At 44.3% G+C, this 24,813-nt stretch overlaps 1 protein-coding gene across 1 annotated transcript in view; it reads left to right on the top strand.

Annotated features, from left to right (window-relative positions):
* The first annotated feature begins 8 nt into the window (after window positions 1-8).
* Window positions 9-24,813, top strand: part of WDR77 (WD repeat domain 77) — a 31,248-nt gene continuing 6,443 nt past the window's right edge. Inside the window, exons 1-7 of the mRNA XM_077481526.1 lie at window positions 9-163; window positions 1,674-1,859; window positions 6,936-7,077; window positions 8,044-8,093; window positions 10,940-11,010; window positions 19,654-19,708; window positions 21,580-21,651. Of these exons, the coding sequence (XP_077337652.1) occupies window positions 79-163; window positions 1,674-1,859; window positions 6,936-7,077; window positions 8,044-8,093; window positions 10,940-11,010; window positions 19,654-19,708; window positions 21,580-21,651 (661 nt within the window). The 5' untranslated portion in view covers window positions 9-78. The remainder of the gene's footprint in view (window positions 164-1,673; window positions 1,860-6,935; window positions 7,078-8,043; window positions 8,094-10,939; window positions 11,011-19,653; window positions 19,709-21,579; window positions 21,652-24,813) is intronic.

Here is a 24,813-nt window from a genome sequence, read left to right as displayed (position 1 = left end):
AGCTGTGGCTGACGGGAGGAGAGGCGGGGCGAGCTGTGGCTGACGGAAGGAATCCTGTTTGTGACACGTGCGGGAGAAATGAGTTGTGAGAGGCCGTGGGGGAGTCCAATGAGAGCCCCGGCCTGTATGGAGGAACACCTGGGAGCAGTGAGGTACCGGACAGGTGAGGGGAGCCTGCAATGTACACACACATATAAAAACATGCAATTCCATTATGGTGGTCATACAAGGTGCGATAAACCTGCTGAAGTCAAATTCAACAAAATCAATGTCTGATTTCATAAAACAATCAAATTGGACAACAATTGAGCGAGACAAGATTGATGAATGATGTTTTGATCTAGCTGGGAAAAATGCAGTCCTTACATGTGGATCAATTATAAGGGGTTCACCATTGAGCTACAACATCATTGGTTTACCCTGTGCAAGTTTTTTTTTTTAATCAACTTGAGTCTGTGAAAGGCGCTCTTTACACAGCCATGCTATTTTTGGTGTGATTTAATGGATTTGTGAAATCAGTTATCGCTTGTCTAATTTTACCGCCCTGTGTATGCCCATCATAAGGGTGACATACATGTTACAATCTGATCATACAATCTTTGTGTAATCCACTTCGGATTGACCAAAACTATGTAATAAGAGGCTCTACCTAAACGATCCAGCCCCTGGCACTACATAGTTGTTGGTAGATCTAAAGAAGATTGTACAATTAGATTAATGTGTATTATGGGCTTTTTGGTGGCCATACACTTGACAGTCTGATCAGTTCTTCACAGTATCGGATATTACAATCAGATCTGAGTCATTGAAATGACAGATAATGTGTCATCAATTGGATGAAAACCAGTTGATTTAACCAGAATTGGTGGAACTAGATGGACTTTTGTCTTTTTTTTTTTTTTTTTTTTCAACCTGTATAACTATGTAACTAGGTGAGACCTATTCAGACCGGTTTGGGTGAAAGATAAGATTGTAGGAAAATACAGACCAGTAAGTGTATGGTGTATCTGACCATTCCATCTTCTGATTAGATAGTAAATCTATTGATAATGCAATTATTATTATTATTAATAATAATCAGGTTTTGATGTAGGCTTTACAACATGAGGGCAGACATTAGTTACATTACAATTTGGTACAAGAGGAATCAGAGGGCCCTGTGTGTTAGAGCTTACAATCTAAAAAGGCAGGGTCGATTGATCAATCATGTATAAAATCATTCCGTGTATGGCCATCATGGGGTCTGCTGTCAAGTTTAAAGGGCAAGGAGCAGCCGAAATTGATGCAAAGGGTTGTTTAGATTAGATGTGTCCTAATCTAAAGGAGATTATACAGAGTATGGCCAGCTTTCTTGTCCTAGCTAAACTATTCCATTCATATGGAATAAGACTGGTCCCTGCACTACTACTAGTGATCCAGGTAAAAGTGGCTCCCCTGCCCCTTTATTCCACATGATGTGGGGACTGTCAGTTCAATATATGGATGTTTGTTTATATATAATACACACTTGGTTGTATATCACTAAAATAACGTTGTAGCACCTACCTTTTTATGTTTTGTAATTTTCCAGAATATAACCTATGCAAATAATGTGCCCCAGCAGATAACCACACATGTTTGTGAAATGTTCTGTTATTTTTAAATCTGAATACATGCATATTATTCTTTTTCAGATGGAGCACTGCTGATGTCCGCTTCTAGCCTAAACAGTCGCACTTGGGGAGGTTCCATTTGGGTTTTTAAGGATCCCCTGGGAGCTCCTAATGAAAGCCTTTGTACTGCTGGAGTTCAGACAGAGGCTGGTGTAGTAGATGTGGCCTGGGTCCTGGAGAAGGCAATCCTCGTAGCTTCAGATTGCGGTATAGAGATTTTGTCTGCCAGTCATTTATGTTTGTGCTAAAAGAAAATGAAAAGTGACCTCCACCCCACCTAATGTATGGGAAACCTTCAAAGTTACTTCTAGGAGCACCTGTATGTCTTTTACAGGGTTGATGAGAAAAAAAAATGCTAACTTCTTTATTATTTTTACGACTGATGATATCAAGCAGGCTGACCAGGCTTATATCTCCTCCATCGTAGAGGTGAAGACCGTGGACTGCAGTATAGTCCCAGTTTGCTCTCTCCAAGTTGTGTTGCTTTTCTGGTCCAAGAAAATTTGTTGGGATAGCACCAAGCTTATCTCCACCTGTTTTCTGCAGCTCTACAAATTGCTTCCACTGCTAAATTAAAGGGTACAGACAGGAGGAGCAGTTAATGCAGATTTCGCATGATACCTACAGGACTACTTTAATATCCTCCAGGGTTAAAGTGGTACAATTAAAGGTTTTTCACCAAATCTTTTATACTTAAAGTGGTGTTCTGCCTTGGTGAAAAAAAATTAAATCAGCAACTACAAATACTGTAGCTGCTGCCTTCTACTATATGGACACTTGCCTGTTCAGGGAGCCCGCGGTGTTGGCACCCCAGCCGATCTTTGGATCAACTGTCAGGTGCACCCGCCGCCATTTCAGGTAAGGGAAACCGGCAGTGAAGCCTTTCAGCCTCACACCGGGTTACCTACTGTGCATGTGCAAGGCACGCTGCGCTTTCTGATTTGGCGCGGGGGAGTTGGCCGTACTTCTGGGAGATCAGGCTGCAGCCCGGTCTCCTGGGGGTGGGGAAGGGGACCTGTCAATGGTGCTCAATGTGACACGGGAGGGGAGGGGGGAGCAATTAAGCAGAAGTACCACTTTTGGGTGTAATATTGCTTTGATGTAAAGTAGAGCGCCACCCAAAAGGGGAAGTTCTGTTTTTAAGGCCGACTCTTCCCCAAATGCCAATTTTTTTTTTGGGGGGGGGGGTGGTTTTAATGGGTACATGCTCCGATCACCTCCTCAGCCCCCATTCACACCTATGAAAATTAGATGTGGCTTACGCCACTTCCAATTCACAGGACATTTTAAAATACATTAATTTGAATGCTTCTGGTTCACATATGTGCGTTGCATTCGCAGTGCACATTGCACAAAACACGTGTGTGTGTGTGTGTGTTTTCTGGCCATTGCAGTGCAAATTACAACCCTTTATCTTCTATGGAAATGCATCTGATTCACAGATGCATTCCGTTCTGAGCACAAATTATCTCCTTATCCTCACTACACACTTTATTTCTACTGTCTTACAACTTCCTAATGCCTGTAACGTGTCTCATTGGGTGCTCAAAGGTGTATCTCCCTCTCCCTCTCCCTCTCCCTCTCCCTCTCCCTCTCCCTCTCCCTCTCCCTCTCCCTCTCCCTCTCCCTCTCCCTCTCCCTCTCCCTCTCCCTCTCCCTCTCCCTCTCCCTCTCCCTCTCCCTCTCCCTCTCCCTCTCCCTCTCCCTCTCCCTCTCCCATCTCTTATAATTTTATACTAAAATGTTAATTATGCTCACTTAAAGCCCTTGCTCTCCTGCACTGGCAGAGTGACCTTTATGATTAAAGTGGCATTATCTCCAAGCCAAAAATTGTAATATTTTGCACCTTATCAATCATTAGATGTAGTGATTGCAGTCGCTTTCTTTTTCTAGTCTATTTTTCCCTGGTGATTTGGCCAGTAACACACTTGCTGTATTTGAGTGCCTTCACTATGGATGAAGGAGCACACAGACCCCATTGAGACAGCAGCTTTGTTGATCTGGGGGGGAGGGGGAGTGTTGGGTGTCCTATCAGATTTGGATACACTAACAAATTGAAGCCAAAGTCCAAATAGTCTTTAAGCCGTTACAGTCTTTTTTTTTTTTTTTTTTTTCCTTTGTGATAAAGGTTTTACATAAATTAACTTAAGTGAACCATTGTAAGCACCCGTATTAGCGGTAAATGATCTGTTTCAACCTTTTAACTGTAACATTTGCAGGACAGCTTGTTCTGTTGAAAAATAAAAAACTTGGGTTTCTATACATGTGTATGTGCATTTGCACTGCAGACGAAAAAGTCCCCAAACCTTTTTTAAAAGTGTGCCACACAAGGATTTTGCACATGCAAAAAAAAGTGCCTTATTTTCTGATGCGTTGGGGTGCCATTAAAAATACATGGCACCCCTTCTTACAGCGTGTTTGGCCTGCGAGTCGAGAGTGCACAATTATGCATGCATTCCCAATCCACACAAACTAGCCCTACTGACTGGATCACCAGGTGAAAATAAGAGCCTAAAGAAAAGATGCAGCCATCACATGTAAGAATTGGTAAGCTGCGATATGTTTTGATTTTGGGTTTATTACTGCTTTACCTCTGTCTTTATTATTCGCTCACTTATTAGTCGGGAAAAAAGCTAATTATAATGTGGACTAATTTGGTACCCCTTTGTTAAATTGGAGCATACGTTTTCGTCTCAGGCACTCTTGTTTGCTATACTTTTTCTAAGCCCTTCGAATGCCGTTTATAATTAACGTTGTCATCCAGTATTTTTTGTGTGGTAAAGAATGACACGGTGAAAGGTGTGTGTGCTCTTCCTTTGTCCATGTTGTACATTAAATTGAACCTTTAAAACAAAAAAATTCTTAAAGCTATGAACAATCTACAGTCTAACACCCTTTGTTAAACCCATGTGATTAGGCTAAGTTTGTATTTCTGTGATGGTGTGGCACTGCCCCTGAATTCAAATCGAGCTGTATAGATTGGTATCTGCTTGCTTGGTTAATGCTGGGTTGTGTTGCCCAAATACACAGTTAGTCTGTAAAGCCAACTGTGTTCAGGGCAGATGTCAATTAAATTCACCCTGCGCTCATGTGGGCCATCAGGTGAGATACGTTAAGTGCCAATTCCAGCACCTTAACCGCCCCCACAGCAGAGGAACTTGCCCCAAGTAAGATGTGCCTTGTCTAAATGGCCAAATTCAGCTTGTTGGTGTAAAATCAGAGCTTTGTTTTTTGTGCTTGTAGAATATATTGATAATTATATAAATCACAGATCTGGTATTTTATCCATTAAAGAATTATTACATGTTTAACCAGCTAAACTATTGTTGGAAAGGTGGGAGGGGATGCTTTGAATATAACCTAAGCTACTGTATTTTATCGTACAGTCCTTAATTATCAAGTATAAATATTCAGAAATGTGTTAAAGGATAAGTTAACCTTTTTGGAATATGTTATATGTTCCATCCGTATTTGGGGTGGAATATGTAACATGTTCTATCTCTGGCAGCCAGTTCACCCAATCTCCGCGTGACAGTAGGCGGGGGGGGGGGGGGGGGGGATCTTCTCCTCACACCTGCTGTCACAATTCAAAAGCAGCACGGCCTTGCAGGGCTTTGCCCACATGACTGCATCATTCATTCGGTTTCCTGTGAATGAATAAACTACAACCTTACATGATGTCTCCAACTTACAAGCCGACCTTATTGTACTGTTTAATTGGGCAACTATGTGGCAAATGAGGTTAAATGTAAAATGATGCACTTGGAGACTAAGAATGTGCATGCATCATATGTTCCAGGGAAGAGTACAATTGGGTAAATCGGTGGTGAAGGATCTGGGTTTTTTTTGGAGATCGTAAGCTTAATAACCTGCAATGCCAAGCTGCAGTTTCCAAAGCGAGCAACTTATTTTCTTCTATTGAGAGACTCCAGTGAGAGATCATTTTGCCCCTGTACAAATCATTAGTAAGACCTCATCAGGAATATACAGTTTGGTTTTGGGCACCAGTTCTCAAAAAGGATATCGCGGAACTGGAGAAAGTGCAGAGAAGGACAACCAAACTGATTAGAGGCATGGAGGAGCTCAGCTATGAGGAAAGATTAGAGGAACTGAATTTATCCACTTTTGAGAAGAGGAGATTAAGGGGGGACTTGATCCAAATATATAAGGGGTCCTTATAGTGAACTTGGTGTTATTCACTTTAAGGTCATCAGAGGACAAGGGGCCATGCTTTATGTCTGGAAGAAAAGCAATTTATTCTCCAAATATGGAAAGGTTTCTTCACAGCAGGGTGGAATTAACTTAAATCAAGTCGATTTAAATCGCTAGTAAAAAGGCTTGATTTAAATCATCTTTAAAGAGCAACTGTCCCGCAGCGTCTCCCCCATCTGACCCGCTGTTGACTCACCTGACAGTCCCATTTAGTTTAATGGGATGGCTAGTGATGCGGCAGTGACACCAAAAGGTGAGGGAAGTGGCGGCAGTAGGTGAGTGAATGCCCACTGCTATGATGGGTCTGAAATGACAGGTTCTCTTTAAATGTGAGGACTTATTCTTGCTGGTAGTTACAATCTGTAATATTTGCAAACAAAATGTAGGTTTCCTATTTAGAGTAATAAGCTGTCAGGTTAGTAAAACAGCAATATCAACCAATTCACTCATACAGTTGTAGTGTACATAATATCACTGAGTACTAACATTTTATAGGGAAAGTTGATCCAGGGAATATCTGCTGATCAACAGGAGGAAAACATTCCTTCCTGGAGAAAATTGGATCATACTTTGCTGCTTTTTTTTTTTTTTTTTTTTTTTTTTTTGGCCTTCCTCTGGATCAACTGTGGGTATAGGATTGTGTATATGGGATTGTATGTGGTGTGTTGTTGTTTTTTTTTCCGCTAGGTTGAACTAGATGGAATTAATTTTTTTCAACCTATGACTGGTGGCTTGTAGTTCTGATTGAAGTGCAAGGGAGCTGATGAGCGTTCTTGAAGTTCATGCACAAGCCCTGCAGCTTGCAAACTGACAACCCGTATGCAGGTATGGGCTAAACGTTGCAGGGCTTTTCTGCAGAAGCCAGGCCTTGCATCCCTGATCCACTGTTCATGGATACAATGGCTTCTAGTCTCTTGCAGGAAAAATAATGCACCATTTTTTTATTGCAAAAATATGTGCGTTTATATAAAAAAAAAAAATCTAAAAAAGTGAACGTTTTCTGTTAAGTTGTTTGAATTGCCTCTTTTCGTGTAATAAAACTGTGTATTTGGATTGTTTTTATCTTGGCAGGTGCAGTGGAGCTATGGGAGTTGCTGGATAATGAATCTCTACTTGTTAATAAATTCACCAAATATGAACATGATGACATCGTCACATCTCTGAGTGTCTTCACTGGTGGTTCCCAGGCTGTTAGTGGGAGCAAAGACTTCAGGTTTGCAGTAAACAATTGAGTTTAAAGAGTCAGTCCATCCAAAATTGAGGACGCGTTGGTTTTCTTAGTTTCACCTCTTCCAGACTTTTGTGGCGAGATCACAAAAGGTTCCCAGGCTTGCCCACACAAGACCAATATTGTAGTGTCCCATTCTCCCTGTTGGGTTATTTTTTTTTTTCACTTTACTATAGAAAATTCAACAGTAGGAGAGGGGACATTTTTAAACTCCAAAGTGGATGAGAACTCTGCTGCTCAATCTAGCAGGATGATGTCTCTAAAGCCGTCCATAGATGGAGCGATAATCTTTCCTGCAACCATGGATTGGTCAGGGGGAGCTGCCCAGGCTTGGAGACTACACTGTAAAAGTCAGGCTGGTTGTACCAAAGTTGATAGCTGCATACATACCCATACATGGTCTATGGCAGACTTTAATCTGGTTATACATTATGGGGTTGATTTATTTTTTGCAACAAGGCTGTGAACTTTGCAAAGTGCAGTTGCGCTCAGCAAGTGCAATTGTTTCAGAGTTTAGTAAATGAGTTAAAACTTTACTTTGCAAAGAATACCAAATCACATGTAAAGAAAATAAATAAAACAGCATTTTTGCTTGTACATGATTGGATGATGGAAGACAGAAGAGCTTCCTGACCATTTACTAAGCTTTGGAGCAGCTTCTCTTGCAGAGTACAAATGCGCTTTGAAATGTACACAGTCAACTTGCCTTTAGTAAATCAATCCCTATATAATCTGTGTTCTACCAACAACTGTCATGTAGGAGCCTGTGTAATTTATTGTATAGGATTGTCTTCATATAGTTTAATGTGAATGGTACAATCAGATTGTAGATTGAGGTTTTGGCCAACCAGATAAACTGATGACTCATTTTTTGTGGATTGCTCCTTTAGATTACATATTGACTGTCTGATGTCTGTCTCCTGTTTGTAATAACCTTTATTTGTATTTTAGTGTAAAGGTTTGGGATCTTACTCAGAAAACTCCCTTGAATTCCTATAAAGGTGAGTGTACAATTTTTTGTACATTTCCTTCTGTCGGTCTGTTTGGTTTTAAAGCAGATTTTTAGATATGGCAAGTTTTACATAGGTAAATAGGTCCACCTTGGACCAGTAAGTATGTGTATGTGCCATACCTGTGGAAGCTAGTAATCCCTGTTGTCAGCACTGCCACTATGGTGTTTTCCGCTAGCTTTTGGGGTCTCTTGCCTGCCCTGCTGCTTGCTGAACACAGGAGGTCACTTTCTCAACACAAGCGCTATTGTTTGCATTCACTCATTGGACAATATTGAGATCAACCATCATCCCCACGCTGCCTCTCCAACCTGCACAATCAAAGAATGCTTTGCATTAATTGAGAAATTGTAAAGTGTTCCCTGAATGGCAGCTGTGCCAAGCAAGCGATTCCTTGTGTTTTAAAAGGCAGCAGGGCGGTTGCTTGGCAAGGGACATGGAAGCTAGCGACAATCCCTGTAGGAGTGTATGCCACAAATATGGCAGATACATAATTACTGTAGGACACAGTGGAAGCAGCGGTAGCCTATGGCTTCTGCTGCTGTCAATCAAACCCTGTGAGAGCAGGGCTGAGCCGGGCTATGTGTGTCTATGGATACATGCAGCCTGGCTCAGGCGCGAGACCACACTTCTGCGCCCATGGCAAGCGGCTTGCTAGAGGGCAGACACACAAGAGAAGGAGCAGAAAGCACCAGTCTAGGACCCCAGAGGTTCAGGGCTGCTTTGTGCAAAACCATTGCACAGAGCAAGTAAATATACCATGTGTTTTTTTTTCATTAAATAAAGCCTTTATAACCACTATAAATTAGAGGTCGGCCGATATTTGCGTTTTTTTTTTTTTTTTATTAATCGGCATCGGCCGATTGAGCTGATAAAAAGGCCGATTTAGAACTACAGCGCGACTTGGAAATGACTTCTTTAATATAAGTAAATGCAAGTCGCCTGAGTCTTCATAGAAGCGACTTTCCTCCTCTCTGGGCAGTCTGCCAAGAAAAGAGCAAAAAGATGCAATGTTTACACTTGAATGAATGAACTCATCTCAGTGTGTAGAGTTCTCAGTTTAACCATTTAAAGACTAAATCTTTTCTGACACTTGATGCTTACAAGTAAAAATCCAGTATTTTCTGCCAGAAAATCACTTAGACCCCCAAAAAATTATATATATTTTTTAGCAGAGATCCTAGGGAATAAAATAGCGGTTGTTGCAATATTTTATGTCACACGGCATTTGCGCAGAGGTCTTTCAAATGCATTTTTTTGGGGGAAAAAAAATACACCAAATGATTAAAAAAAAATGAACAGTAAAGTTAGCCCATTTTTTTTTTTCTTCCAAAAGTTTTGACTACCTGTTTTTATTTTATAGGCTGCTTTCACACTGGAGCGGGCAGGCGTTGATGGTAAAATGTTGCTAGTTTTAGCAGCGCTTTACCATAATTTTAGCGGTGCTATTTGGCTGCTAGTGGCGCGCATATAACCCAGCTAGTGGCCGAAGAAGAGGTTAAATGCGCCCGTGAAGCACCGCTGCCAAATCGCATTGCATGCGCTGCGGCAGTGGTGCCCATTAATATCAATGGGCAGGAGTGGTGGAGGAGCGGTATACACCACTCCAAATGTGTTGCTTGCAGGACTTTTTTTTTTTTTTAACATCCTGCCAGCGCATTGCCTCAGTGTGAAAGCACTCTGTCTTTCACACAGACTGTGGGAAAGGTGTCTGTTAGGTTTTATGAGATGAAGGGGGATAAAATAAAAAAATAAAAATCGGCCTAACATCGGCCCAAAAAAATCAGCATCATATATCGGCCATCGGCCGCCATGATTTCTAAATATCGGCATCGGCCAGAGAAAAACCCATATCGGTTGACCTCTACTATAAATGTTTTGCCTGTGCTTGAGAATGCAGAAAAATGCTCCCCATCCCGTGGTGCACTAGCTGTAAGTCCCCGTTTCCCCTATGTATAAAGTGCCTCGCGGAGTAGCCACTTTACCTCGCTCATCCCTTGACTTCCTACTTTCTGTCACTGAAGTGATGGGAGCGGACCCCGTTGATGGAAGTCTCCACATCACACAAGCAGTGATGGGGTCAAGGAGGACACTTTGCCTGTAACTAGAAGAGAAGTTTCAGGACCAGACTGTCACTTGCCTGCAGCTTTAGGTAAGTAAGGAGGGAATTCTGGTAGGGGTTTTATGCCAGCAATCAGTCAAGGGGAGTTATTTTCAATTACTGAAGAATTGCACTCTGCCTTGAGTTTGGATTTATGTAACGGCACACAACTATTCCTAAAAGTGTGTAAGACTGCACTTTTATAACCTCTTAAAGTATGAGTTGGGAAGATTTACTCGCTGTTTGTCATGTTTACAGTTCTTTTAAAAAATGAAAAAAGAAAATTGGGTTGTCCCCAGAACAGTAATAGAGGGTAAATCCTCCACTGGGGACACTAGTTCTGGTGACAACACGTGATTCCCTCACTTTGAAGGAATTTCTTCCCAATCTCTTGCTGTGGCTATGGGACAGGAAATCTCCGAGGGGTCACAGATGGCAAATAAAAGATTGACCGGAGTTATAACCCTTTCTTAGTTTAACCAAAATTAACTTTTACTTTAAAAAGGGGGAGTCACCTTTTTTTCAAAGACCCTGTCTTGACTGTTTTTTTTTTTTTTTTTTTTTCTCTCTAAACTCCATAAACCACCCAAGTTTGACATACTGCCAGGGATTACACTGAGCTGAAATGTATATGTGGTTTTGCAATTACTGGCTGTCTTATAAAATGTCATTGTGTGTAGAAATTTAGCCATTTTTGTTTATACATTTTTTTTTTTTTTTTTTTTTTTTTTTTTAGCACATTCCAGCTTTGTCAACTGTGTCTCCACCTGCCCTGGAAAAGAAACAATATTTCTTTCCTGCAGTGAGGTAAGGATTGTTTTTCATTTATAGCTGCAGGCTACACATGCTGATATGGAACTTATAAAGAAAATTTGCTCTAGTGTGTGTGTGTGTGTGTGTGTGTGTGTGTGTGTGTGTTTGTTTTTGTTTGTTTTTCTTTTGCTTCACTCAGCATTTCAAATGGACCAACCCTGTAAATTTCTTTAAACTGTATCTTCACCCGTAAATCGAAATATGCCTCCTTTCCATATGAAATGCATATGTTTAGGTACCATCACTCTGTCTTAGGCCCCTTTCACACTGGGGTGGTGCAGGTGTCGGCGGTAAAGCGCCAATATTTTTAGCGCTGGTCTGCGGCCGAAAAAAGGGTTATGACCGCCCGCGCTGCCCCGGGCCGGTTTTTTCATGCGCTACACAGGTGCTATTTTTAGCGACGTAGCACCTGAAAACCACCCCAGTGTGAAGGGGGCCTTACTGTCCCTGCTGCTCAAACAACTTTAGCACCAACTGCCCTTTATGGCTTTTGAGCCTCTTTAGCAAGTACTATCCAGATCTCAACAGCTTGCCGCACAAACGCACACAATTTGTCACCCAGTGTGTAGCCCAATATTCAGCCAACACCTAACACTTCCCATCTGCCAGTTATACCAACAATTTAAATCTTAACGTTGTCTGTGTGTAGTCCCCTTCAAGTGATATAAAAGGCAGTCTTTTTTTTTATTTTTTATTTTTTTGTTTTTAAATAACAAAAATGTCATATTTACCTGCTCTTTCTAATAGTTTCTCTTATATTCACCGACCGACACAGCTCCTCTCTTAGCCATTGGGTTGTTATGCCCACCACTAGGGGAATACTAGGCATTACCTTTTGTACCACCACCCCCTCCCTTTAGAATGTTGGCTCTATGAGCAAGGCCCTCTTGTACCTTTTTTGTATTGTACTGTAATTGTGTTGTCCCTCCTATACATTGTAAAACTCTGTGTAAACTGTTGGCGCTATATAAATCGTGAATAATAATTATTGCTTGTTATGTAACACTCAGAACTTTCCAGTTCTGCCCAGGGGGTGGTCCTTTGGGTAAGAACCCTCCAGCCTGCCATGCAGTCATCGGTTTTATTTTGCCTAGTGAAGGAGAAGGGCCTAGGAACTCTGCATGCCCATCGGTCCGTGACAGGCTGGATAGCATTATCCTTGTAGTCTCCCCAGTCTGGCCATCGAGCGTGTGCAGGTCACAGCTCCGCGCTAGGCCGACCGTGATGAAACATCAGCTCCAGAGGTGGTCGGAGAGCTTTTATGCTCCGGGGCATACATATGACCGGGCTACTGATGTCTGCGTCAGTGTGTCCGGCTAGCAGCCACCCTGTACTGATCAGTGACTGGATCTGTAATGGAATGTCTCCCAGCTCTTCCGGACTAGTAAGCACAGCTCTCCCTGCCTCGGTTGGGCAGAACAGCTGAGTGGGCTTTCCCTGGGAGGTCGATTTGGGGGTCCCTCACCTCCTTCTCTCCCTGTCCCTCTCCCTGCTGCTGAGCAGTGTGTTTGCCTGTGCAGGGGCTGGCTGGGGGGGCGGGGGGTTGGCGTTGGCTGAGTCCTGGGTCCTGTTTTTCATGTCCCTGGAAGGTGTCTGAGGCTATGCTGGTGTCCTTTGCAGCGCTGTACTCACTGCCATTGTTTGTTTCTCCCTGTCCCTCATGGCTCTTGCATGCGGCGGCCATCTTAGATGTGGGCAAGGGAAAGCATGCTCTCCTGGGCTTCAGCGGCCATTTTTCTTGTGATTGTCCCTATACAGGATGCCAGCGGGCATTTTCTTGAAGTCAGAACACGGTTTTTAGTGTTCTCTAGCGGCAGCATGTGCTCTGACAGCCATTTTCCCCTGCGTTTTTATGTCCTTATGCTGGACGCTGGGCGGCCATTTTCTTGGAGCCAGAGCACACCTCAGAGAGGTTTCAGCGCCATTAGCAGCTGCTTCCACCGACACAGCACTGTTTCTTCTGCACCTAGTAGCCAACAGTCTACAGACACTACCTGCTGGATAACGCAAAACCCTCAGGGTGGTGATTCCTGCGGGAAAGAGCTCCTCAGCCAGCAGTAGTAAAGGGGGTAGGACTGTCACTCTCCTAAATTCCCTACGGGTGGCAGACAGGGTAGGGTCAGCATGGCTTCAGAAACTGGTGTTTCTCCCCCCGAAATCCAGGCAATTGCAACCGGGTCGCCTGCGGACTGCGCAGTGCCCCTGGACACCCTGATGGTGGTCCTCAATTCGTTCGTTGCCAAGATAGAGGCGGTACGTGGGCAAAAAAGGTGCAAAAAAGCAGCCTCTGCCCCCCCCCCCCCCCCCGGGTCCTCTGGGGGGGGGGGGGTGTCGCAAACTCTGGCCCTGCTGAGACGGATGACCCCTGTTCTGTCTTGTCAGACCACGCTGACCAGGACCGTTCAGAAGTTGAGAATGAGTCCTGGGTCCATGCGCGACAAAGCACTTGTTGGAGCACTTATCACAGCTGTGCATGATACCCTGAAGATTCAGGAGCCAGCAGATTCTTCTGCTGATGTAGCGGTCCCTTTTGGGTCCCGTAAGCCAGCACGTTCGCTTAAGGTGTTCCCGTATCTGACTTATTTTGACAAGTTCATTTACAAGGAATGGGGTCGCCCGCAACAGACCTTTTCGGTCCCCAAATCCATGGCGGTGCATTACCCCTTTTGAGGAGAGCCTTCTCAAGAAGTGGCTGGCTCCTCCGGTCGTGGACCCCCCTGTATCCAGGTTAAATAAAGTAACTATGATCCCGGTAGAGGGGACTCCTGCATTTAAGGATGCCACAGACAGGAAGGCCGAGGCAGTGGCTCGTTCCTTGTTTACGGTGGTGGGGTCCGCCGTGCGACCAGTACTGGCATTCGCTTTTGTGTCGCAGACACTGAGTGGGCAAAACTGTTTCTCCGTGAATTGGGAGAGCAAGAGGCTTCTCCTGTCTGCATGGAACTAGCAGACCAACTAGTGCAAGGCCTTACGTACGTTTGTGACCCGGCCCTGGATACTCTTCCTCTGTCATTCAGTGCTTCAGTGTCAGCAGTGGTGCTGAGGCGCCTGATTTGGTTAAAATGCTGGTCTGCTGACCAGGCTTCTAAGAAAGCCCTGATGGATCTTCCCTTCCTTGGCGACCGGCTTTTCGGAGCCTCGTTGGATGACCTTATAAAAAAAATGCCACCGGTGGTAAGAGTACCCTACTCCCCCAGGCCAGGAAGGCTAAGGAGCCTCGCCGTAGGCAAGGGCCCTCCCTTTCCGCTCATAAACTGCTTTTTCGTCTGCCCGGAACTTCAGCTAAGCGTCCCCAGCCCGGCAGGACAACCACGGAAGGACAAACGTCCCTGGAACCACAAGCCTGTGAACAAGTGCTACCACATGAAGGTTTGCCCCCACCCATGTCTCGGGTGGGGTGTCGCCTTCGGGAGTTTGCAGCCCGGTGGTCCTCTCGACTATCCGACCAATGGGTCTGCGATCTGATTTCCACAGGCTACAAGATAGTTTCTTGACCACCAAACAGATACTTCCCCTCCAGCATACCCGTATCCCCGGACCTGCCGAGTCGCGGGGTGGTTGTACCGGTTGCGTAATCAGAACGTTTCCAGGGATTCTACTCAAATCTGTTTCTATTTCCCAAGAAGGAAGGAGTATGTCCAATCTTGGACCTAAAAGCCCTCAATCACTTTGTGAAAGTGCAGAGATTCAAAATGGAATCTGTTCGCTCAGTGGTCACTCCATCAAGGGGACTCCCTGGCGTCCTTGGACATCCGGGATGCGTACCTGCACATACCCATATGCCTCCGGCATCAAACATTTCTACAATTTGCAGTCTTGGAAGCCCACTACCAGTTTATGGCTCTTCCTTTTGGTCTGGCATCGGCCCCCCGAGTCTTTACCAAGGTATTGGCTCCAGTTTTGGCGTTGCTGCGGCAATGTGGGATCGCTATCGTGGGATACCTAGACGATCTCCTCCTGAGGGTATCTTCCTCCTCAGAATTAGAGGAGGATGTGGCGATCACCATGCAGACCCTGCAAGAATTTGGGTGGCTGTTGAACCTAAAAAAGTCGGTGATTGTACCGACCCAGCGTTTGGAGTACCTGGGCTTGCTGCTGGACTCCAGGGAAGCAAGAGGTTTTTTTTTTTTTTTTTTTTTTTTTTTTTTTTTTTTTTTTTTTCTTCCTTCAGACAAGCTGCAAACTCTCAGATCCGTGGTGACTAATGGTAGCCTCCTTCAAGGCAGTACCATATACCCAGTTCCACACCAGAGTCCTGCAAAAGGAGATTTTGACAGTGAGACAAATCTCTCAGTTGTCCCTGGATTGACAGATCCAGGTGAGCCAGTCAGTCAGATTCCCTGAACTGGTGGCTGAGGTCCCCGGTGATTCAGTCTGGGAAGTCGTTCCTGCCTCTGAAATGGACTGCGATCACAACGGGCGCCAGCTTATCCGTCTGGGGTGGAGTGATGGGGGTTCAGTCGGCTCAGGGCCTCTGGTCAACGGAAGAATCCAAGTTGCCAATCAATCAGCTTGAGCGATCAGGCTATGGCTCTCCACATGGTCGATGAGACTACAGGGGCGTCCGATCAGGATCCAGGCAGACAACGCCACGGCTGTGGCATACGTCGATCATCAAGGAAGAACAAGGAGCTCAGCCACCGCACGGGAGGTCGATCACATACTTTGGTGGGCAGAGCGACACGTACCGGCCCTGTCGGCCATTTATATCCCAGGAGTGGAGAACTGGCAAGCAGACTATCTGAGTCGCCAGATGCTGGACCCAGGAGAATGGGTGTTGCATCCGGAGGTATTCAGGCTACTGTGCCTGTGGTGGGGCACCCCAGACGTGGATCTTCTGGCCTCCCGTCTCAATCGTAAGGTGCCGGCAGCTGCACACAGGTTTTTTACCTGCTTTCCATTCAGGCAAAACCTTGAGCCTTTCCCACCACTTTAACACTTCTAAGAACACGTTCATTCCATATGACCTTAGTCTGTGTAGTGTCATAAAAAACTTGTATGAGCAGGAAGTAGTCACACCTTATGAGTCTGCAGTCTAAGGTTTGCGGAACCTTATTTAAATGGCCACAGTTGGTGGATTTGCACCTACCAGCTTGTTACCAGTTGCAGACAATAGCCAGACAAAAAATGCCCAAAAATACTTCATCACTAGCTATTCCAGAAGCTACTATTAAAAAAGACTTTCCGATATATAGTGTTAAGGAGCACTGTTCGGATGAAGATGGAGTGATTTAACTACTTCCAGACCAAGGACCGGACTTTCAGTGGGAATATCTGAATGATGCCTCCAGCTACAGGCATCATTCAGAAATCCTTGTTTTCAGCCGGCGATTCTGTGCTCCATAACAATCATGGCGGCAGTTCCACCACTTGATCGTTCTTACAGGCAATGGGAGGGGACATTCCCCCACCCCAGTGCCACAATCCTGTGCTTCTCCAGGCTCTCCCATACCATCGGGGACTCGGCGAATGAATCGCCGGATGACGAGCATAGGGATTTCCTCTGGTCACCAGTCATCTCTGAGACCGTCGGATGCCTGGGCACAACGTTGTGACGTTGCGTCCAGGCTGCGGTTGTAAACAAAGCCTTGATCGTGACTGGTAAGCATGAGATCGTAGGTTTTATTTTTTTTTATTTTTTTCCCGATCTCATGCTTTCCAGCCTGGAGGACAGATGGCGGGTCCTTTTGACCCGCATCTCTGCATAAAGAGACCCTGTCGATAATGATTCCTATTACAAGGGATGTTTACAGGAATAAAAGTGATCAAAAAAAGAATTTTTGTAAAAATAAAAATTTAAAACGCCCTGGTAGCTAGCGATCAGAAGCGAACGCACGTGCAAGTTCTGCCCACATATGTAAACGCCGTTCAAACCACACATGTGAGGAATTGCTGCATGTGTTAGAGCGCGAGCAACAATTCTAGCACTAGACCTCCTCTGTAACTAGGGTTGCCACCTCGTCCCTTTAAAACCAAACGCATATTAATTGCACAGTGTCTGTGGCTGATTAAGGTGATAATTAAACTCGCTTGGTGCCTTATCTGCATGAAATAAGCCTCAGAACCTGTGTAATTCATATGTGTTCGGGTTTAAAGGGATGAGGTGGCAACTCTACCTGTAACGCTAAACATGTTACCTGTTAAAAAAAATAAAAATAAAAAAAATGTAATGCATCACCTATGGAGATTTTTAACTACTGAAGTTTGGTGTCATTCCATGAGTGTGCACATTTTTAAAACGTGACATTTTGGGTATCTTTTTTTACTTGAAGTAGCAATCTTTCACATTATTGGGCTAACTTTACTGTCTTGTGTGTGGTTTTTATCGTGAAACAGTTCTCTTTTTTTTTTTTTTTTTCCCCAAAAAAAGTTTGAAAAATTGTGCAAATATCGTGCAAGATAAACAAGTTGCAATGACCGCTATTTTATTCCTTAGGTTATCTGCTTTGGGAAGAAAAACAGAGAGATATACATCTCATTTAATTGCTTCACAAGTGCCCCTGTTGTAATTTAAGCTGGGTTCACACTAATGCGAATGGATTCCGTGCATCCAATTCGCATGTCAGGAGATTGTGACCAGCTCTCTATGGAGCTAATTCACACATCTCTGGAGCGGCTCTGGTACATATCGGACAGGAGTCCTTTGCATCTTCTGGTCTGGTTCAGGTCCAAATTCAGACAAATATTTGGACCAAAATCAGACCTGAAACATTAACAGGGACACACTGGACACTACTGTGAGCCACTCCCATGCCTCAGTGTGAACCCAGCCTTAATGCTATTTAAAAACTACCTTTTTCTATCTGCAGTGCTGCAATTTTCTTTAAAATGCAATGCACAGCAGCTGGTGTACAGAACGTTCCCTAGAAATGTCAATGTTCCCTGCTTTTGTGATTGGCTCACCGATTTTCCCAGAAGTCTGCACTAAGATGCAAGTCAGATTTTAGGCATCCTCTGCAACAAAAATGTCATTATTGGTAAGATACTCCCAATGAGTTAATCACGTCAAAAGGCATTTAGATCCTGCACTTTTCCTCATTCAAACACTGCAAGTACATCAGTTTAATAATGAAAAAGTCACACCCATTCAGATTCATTTTGCACATGGACACAAACCGCTATTTCTTCTGAATAACAAAAGGTAGGAAGCTTGAAAAAAGTCTGTTAAAATCCTTGCACTGTACTTTGATCACCCAGAGGGATTTGTTTTGTTATAAAAAAGAAAAAGTTGAGGTACTTCAATACAGGGCACTTATACTTCCTGCCCAGACCAATTTTCAGCTTTCAGCGCTGTCGCACTTTGACAGTTGCATGGTCATACTACACTGTACCCAAACTAAATTTTTATACTTACAAATAGAGCTTTCTTTTGGTGGTATTTTATCACCTCTGAGATTTTTATTTTCACTAAACAAAGGCCGAAAATGTTGAAACATTGTTTGTTTGTTAAAAATAAATTTACAAAGTTTTTTGTATTTTTTTTCCTGCACTGAAAGGTGCCACTGATGGGCACCGATGAGGTGGTACTGATGGGTGTCAAACAATGCCTGCCAATCAGGGATGCCCATTGAGCGCACTGGCATCCATCGTGGTCTAGGGTGGCATACCTGGTGGTGACATCTCTGGTGATCCTGGTGGCATCCCTGGTGGTCCAGCATGGGCATCCTGGGGGGGAGGGGAGGCTGCTCTGATAAATCGGCACAGACCCCCCCCTTCAGAGGAGCAGCCAATCGGCTCTCCTTTACTCGTGTCTGACAGATGCAAGTGAGGAAAAGCTGATCAATGGGTCTTCCTGTTTACATCGTGATCACCCATGATTGGACACAGCTGATCACGTGGTGTAGAGTCTGTCAGACTCTTTACCTAGGTTGGAGTTGAGGTGTATCATACTGACATAATGCAACAACGATTGCCGCGATGCATGCCCCTGGGGAAGCGCATCGGCTTGATATCCCGGTGACATATGACGTCCGGTCAGTATATTGAAACCACTTTGCCGCTGTCATTTTGCAAATTAAACAAATTAAAGCTGAACTCCAGCTAACACTTTTTTAACCAGTTATGACAACGTCTTTTTTTTTTTTTTTTTCTTTTTTTTTTTTTTGGTGGCTAATAAGTTTTACATTAAGACAATCTGACCATTTTTATGCACCCCCGTCAGTGGTAAATTGTTTGTCTCAGCCCTCTATCTGCCACTTTTGCTGGACAGCTTGGTCATTTAAAGATAAAAATCACACTTGCCAAGTCACCAAGTTAAAATAAAGGGAAAGTTTAAAAGATGAATGCAACTACAGCATCTAAGCACAGGAAAACTGCTATCTAATTTTGTTTCTGGGTTTAATACTGCTTTAAAGTAAAGCTGTTTCTTTACCTTTAGTATATCCAAAAGTGTATAGAGATATATGGCAGTATGCATTCAGGCCTGAAATGAGATTTTTGCATGGAATTGCTATTTAACGTGTGGGGGTAAAGCAAGTATCAAATTGCTAATTACTATTGTCTCCTTATTCTGTGTGACAAGTGACCACAATGCTGAAGGGAATACCCCATAATGGAGACACAAAAAATGTATCTTTTTATATGTAAGGATGATTTTGATGCTTTTAGTAATAGTGCACTTGTAATTTTTTTTTAAAGGATGGCAGGGTATTGCTATGGGACACCAGAAACGCAAAACCTGCAAAACGTATTGGTAAGTAACATGGGTATTCTATAGGAAATATTTTTATCACTCTCTTAATTCTACTTAGACCAGACCTGGGCAAATTGCAAGCCCCAGGGCCACATCTGGCCTTTTGGCTGTCCTTATGCAGCCCTCTGCCTCCACTGTCAGCATGCCTCTCTGAGCTTGTTGGCTTCCTCACTGAGGAAACTGCCAGGCTCAGAGAGGCCCACAGACAGATTTTTAGGTGGAGTGCTACAAGAAATGGAAGGAGAGAGCTTGAGGAGCTGATCAGTACAGCAGGGAGGCTCGGTTTTAGTAGGGTACCTCCTAATGCTGTTCCACCACTTCACTACTATACTTGGTTGTTAGCACCTGCATGCTGCAAACCCCAGGAGCCATACACCTGTTCTTCACTCCAGGTCAGGATCTTCAGAAATCCCTGCTGTACGATCTCGGGCCTTCTCTCCTTCTTTTTTTTTTTTTTTTTTTTTGTCACTTTTCAGAGGGTGAAGAGATGTTATATCGCCTCCTTACCACTTGTTTTAACCATGTAATGCCTCACTACCATTCTGTAATCCCATGCATTGCTCCATTGAACATAAGGGCCGATTTGATATGCGGTGCCGCTTGTCAAACTCTGCAGCCCAAGTTTCATAGTTAAGTTGAATAAAGACACCAGTCCATCCAGTTCAACCTGAGTGAGTGTCTACAATTGTCCCTATCCTTGTACATTGCACACTCACGTGGGTCCCTACCCTCAAGGAGCCCACAATCCAAGGTCCCAATTCATATACTAGGGACAATTTTGGACAGAACCCAATTAACCTACCTGCATGTATTTGGATTGTGGGAGGAAACCGGAGTACCCGGAGGAAACCCATGCAGGCACAGGGAGAACATGCAAACTCCAGGCAGGTAGTGTCGTGGTTGGGATTCGAAGCAGCAACCCTTCTCTCTGCTAGGTGAGAGTGCTAACCACTACACCACTGTGCTGCCATAAAGTTGCAAATGCGGCATTTGAACAGCTCAGTCTGGCTATTATTTTGCAATACGTGTGGGTGGCCAGGGGGCTAGAAACTCGGCTGCCTGCTTTACCACCCACACCCTCAATCCTGTAATCACTCCATCATAAGTCAGTGTAAGCCTCCATTCACCCTGGTGCGGATTTGAAATTGTATTACTTCAGCATTTCAAAGCTGCAGATCAGTGCGATTTGCACTGCTGATTTCATTGCAGCTTGCGATTTCATGGAACAGAAGTCTATGCATGCCACAATGAAATCGGCAAGTAGTAGTGCATGATCCTTCTTTCATGTTGCTTCAGTATGAGATGCTATTTGGTTCCATTGCTGCCAATGGGGTGCAACTTGTCATTTGATTTGGAGCTATCAAATCGCATGACAAATCAACCCCGTGTAAATGGGGGGGGGGGGGGGTTAAGAGAATCGCTGCTGGAGAAAAGCAGCAAGGCCATCACAAGATCTGTGTGTGTGTGTGCATTTATATTACACCTGGTAGGACATGCAGACTTCCTCAATTTCTAGTTAACTATCCTTCCAGCAAAAATAGCATCTCTTATTCTTATGTGGGTACTGTGTTTGACAGTATGTCTTAATCTACCAAGAGTCTTTGTCATTCGACAATTCCTAAAGCCTTTCTGGACGCCAGGAGCAGTCCACTGCTGGATCATTGTGGAGAGGAGGATCAGGTGAGTAAAAAGGCTTCTCCTTTACCCCTGAACAAAATAAGCACCTTTTTTCTGCCCATAGTTGGGTTTTAACTGTTTATTTTGCTGGAGCTTTAAGAACCAGCCAAATGTTGCTATGAATGTAATGGTTTATTTAAAATGTCATTGTGTTATGTCTGAGATAATGACTTTAACATGTTTCTTGCCTGTAGATTTTTGCGCCTCACACAACATTCCCACATATGTTACGTGGCACCCTATCGAAGATGATACATTTGCTTGTGGTAGGTTGATTTTGTTTTTGGGTTTTAACATATGTGAAATCACAAATTCAAATGTTCTCGATTTTGATTGAAACCTTTCACTAAATTAAAATGCAGATCTTGTATGATATACAAGTCTCCGCTCATCACATCCATTATGTCAGTTGTCTGACATGCCTCTCTAGCATTACTTATACTGAGCATAATGTGTGGCTGTATGGAGATGACAGGAGCCACATTTGATAGCTCCTATACCTGCCAAGTTAACAATCACTGCTAAATCTGCTGTTGTCAAAGGAATTAATTTGTTTAAGATTTAACTATGGTCAAAAATTTTAATGTACCATGCAATAAAGCTCGAACACTTGGGAGACGTAGCAGTAAGCACAGCACTTGTTTACTAGCGCTACATAGCTTCTCCCAAGGCCAATTCTTTGCAAGGATATACAAGGCTAAAGATGGACTATGTATTTGGATGCATAGAAATTAAAACTAGACTGCACACTTATGAATATCAAATAGGCAAAAAACATTTGTGCAAAAGGTCTCTGTTATCCAATCCTGAATTAACCACTTGCCGCCCGCCCTATAGCAAATAGACAGCGGCAAAGTGGTTGCATAATCCTGACCGGACGTCATATGACGTGATCAGGATTATGAGCCGCTGCGCACCCCCGGGGGTGCGCATCGCGGCGAGCCGTCCAATCACAGCTGATCACAGTGTAAATAGGAAAAGCCGGTGATCGGCTTTTCCTCACTCGCGTCTGTCAGACGCGAGTAGAGGAGAGCCGATCGGCTGCTCCTCTGACAGGGGGGGTCTGTGCTGATCGATTATCAGCACAGCCCCCCCGAGGATGCCCACACTGGACCACCAGGGACACCACCAGGGATGCCAAGGACAAGGTATGCCACCCTAGACCACCAGGGATTCTATTCAGTGCCACAATGGATGCCAGTTAGTGCCCACAATGGGCATCACTGATTGGCATGCATTATTGATTGCCATCCATTAGTGCAATATATTATAATACAATGCCGCCTATCAGTTCCCATCTGTGCCGCCTATCAGTACCTACCCATGCCCACCTGTGCCGCCTACCCATGCCCACCTGTGCCGCCTACCCATGCCCATCAGTGCCCATCAATGCCACCCATTAGTGCCCATCAATGCCACCCATCAGTGCCCATCAATGCCACCTCATCGGTGCCCATCAGTGCCGCCTTATCATTGCCCATCAGTGTAACCCCATCAGTGCCCATCAGTGTAACCCCATCAGTGCCCATCAGTGAAGGAGAAAACGTACTTATTTGCAAAGTTTTGAAACCGAAACAAAAAAAAAAAATTTTTCAAAATTTTCGGTATTTTTTTTTATTTGTTTAGCAAAAAATAAAAACCGTAGAGGTGATCAAATACCACCAAAAGAAAGCTCCATTTGTGGGAAAAAAAATGATAAAAATTTCATTTGGGTACAGTGTAGCATGACCGCGCAATTGTCATTCAAAGTGCGACAGCGCTGAAAGCTCAAAATTGGTCTGGGCAGGAAGGTCTTTAAGTGCCTGGTATTGAAGTGGTTAAAGTGCTTGGTGCAAATAAATGTAAATGGTATTCAATAAACAATTGTGCAAAAAGTCCATAATATGAAATCTTAATTTAAGTGCTCAGTGCCAGTAAATGCATCCAAACATGAAGGAAAGTGATACCCAGGTGAATAGTGCTCTTCCTTGTTTTCCTGGTAGAAACACACTGCACTCACCAGAAATATAAGGCTTCTTTCCTCAAAGTAATTCAAAAGTTGCTTAAAGTATCCCAAACGGGTCTTCCCATATGCTGCTGTTACATTTTCAGTCAACCGATAGTATCCTGTACACATGGATGACTAGATCTCACTTTTTACTTGATGTTACTCCTGCACCTTTAAGAGGCTCTGTACAGACCTCACTCGCAAGGGAATAAGGTAGAGGAACCTCTCATAGTGTAGAAAAATATCCAGTTCTATTAAAAAAAAAACTTGCACTCCACCTGCGCTCCGAAAACTGAAAATGACAAGTCCTGTCCATCATATAAAATGTAGCCATATAATACTGGTTTTCGCATTTATTTTGTCTTGGTATTGGCTTCCTGCATTTGACTGTACAGCAGAGTTTAGACTGATGGAGGGAGAAGCAGCACAAGGGCCCAATCAGTTGTGCTGTGGTGCAGTGCTGATAGGAGTGAGAGCTCATTAATCTGCCGCTTCTCCTTTCACTGTTCAAGGGTGGATAGGTGCCAGGTAGTAAATGCTACGTGATTCATCTGGCCTTTACTCATGATGGCTGAAGCGATAATTTCTAGAGGGTGTTGAGTAGGTTTGCTTTGAATATTAAAAATGAATTAAATAGTGGTTTGTTTGTGGTACTCAGTTTTGTTTTGCTTCTAATATGGGAATGTTTCCAAAGTAGCATTTAATTCTTGCTTAGTACTGCCACACTACAGTATAAGTAATTGCACATATAAGTGGCAGTTTAACCACTAGCGATCCGCGCTATAGCCAAATGACGGCTACAGCGCGGACCTCCTTTGCCGGGACTACGTCTATTGACGTTGTCCCGTGCACGAGCGGCCTACGCGCCCCCCTGAGGGGCGCGCTCTGTGATCGGCGAGTCTGAGACTCGCCTGATCACGGATCCGAGCAAGGGGTCGATCCCGACCCTTTACCACGTGATCAGCTGTCAGCCAATGACAGCTGATCATGTGATACAATGGAGCCGGTAATCGTCTATTTTTCATCCTTGCGCTGACAGCACAAGGAGAAAAAAAAGCCGATCACCGGCGGCCATGATCGGGACATTAGTCCCGATCACGGGCAGCTTACCAGTGCCCACCTGCCCCCTGCCAGTGCCACCTCAGGAATAAATAAGTGCCCCCGTCAGTGCCACACATCAGTGCCCACAATCTGCCTCAACGGTGCTGCACCCCAATGCCACATATCCGTGCCCAGAAGGGCCACCTATCAGAGCCACCTATCGGTGCCCATCAGTCCCATCTATCAGTGGTACCTATCGGTGCCCCTTAGTGCCACCCATCCGTACTGCCTCATCTGTGCCCATCAGTACTGCCTTATCTGTGCCTATCGGTGCCACCTTAACTATGCCCATCAGTGCCCACCAGTGCAGCCTATCAGTGCCGCCTCATCGGCGCACTTC

Source organism: Lithobates pipiens, unplaced genomic scaffold (assembly GCF_037356315.1).
Source record: "Lithobates pipiens isolate NorthernLeopardFrog02 unplaced genomic scaffold, aLitPip1_a1.2 Scaffold_16, whole genome shotgun sequence".
Classification (NCBI taxonomy): domain Eukaryota; kingdom Metazoa; phylum Chordata; class Amphibia; order Anura; family Ranidae; genus Lithobates; species Lithobates pipiens.
The sequence above is the reverse complement of the archived record's forward strand: the minus strand, read 5'-3'. Positions and strand labels throughout refer to the sequence as shown.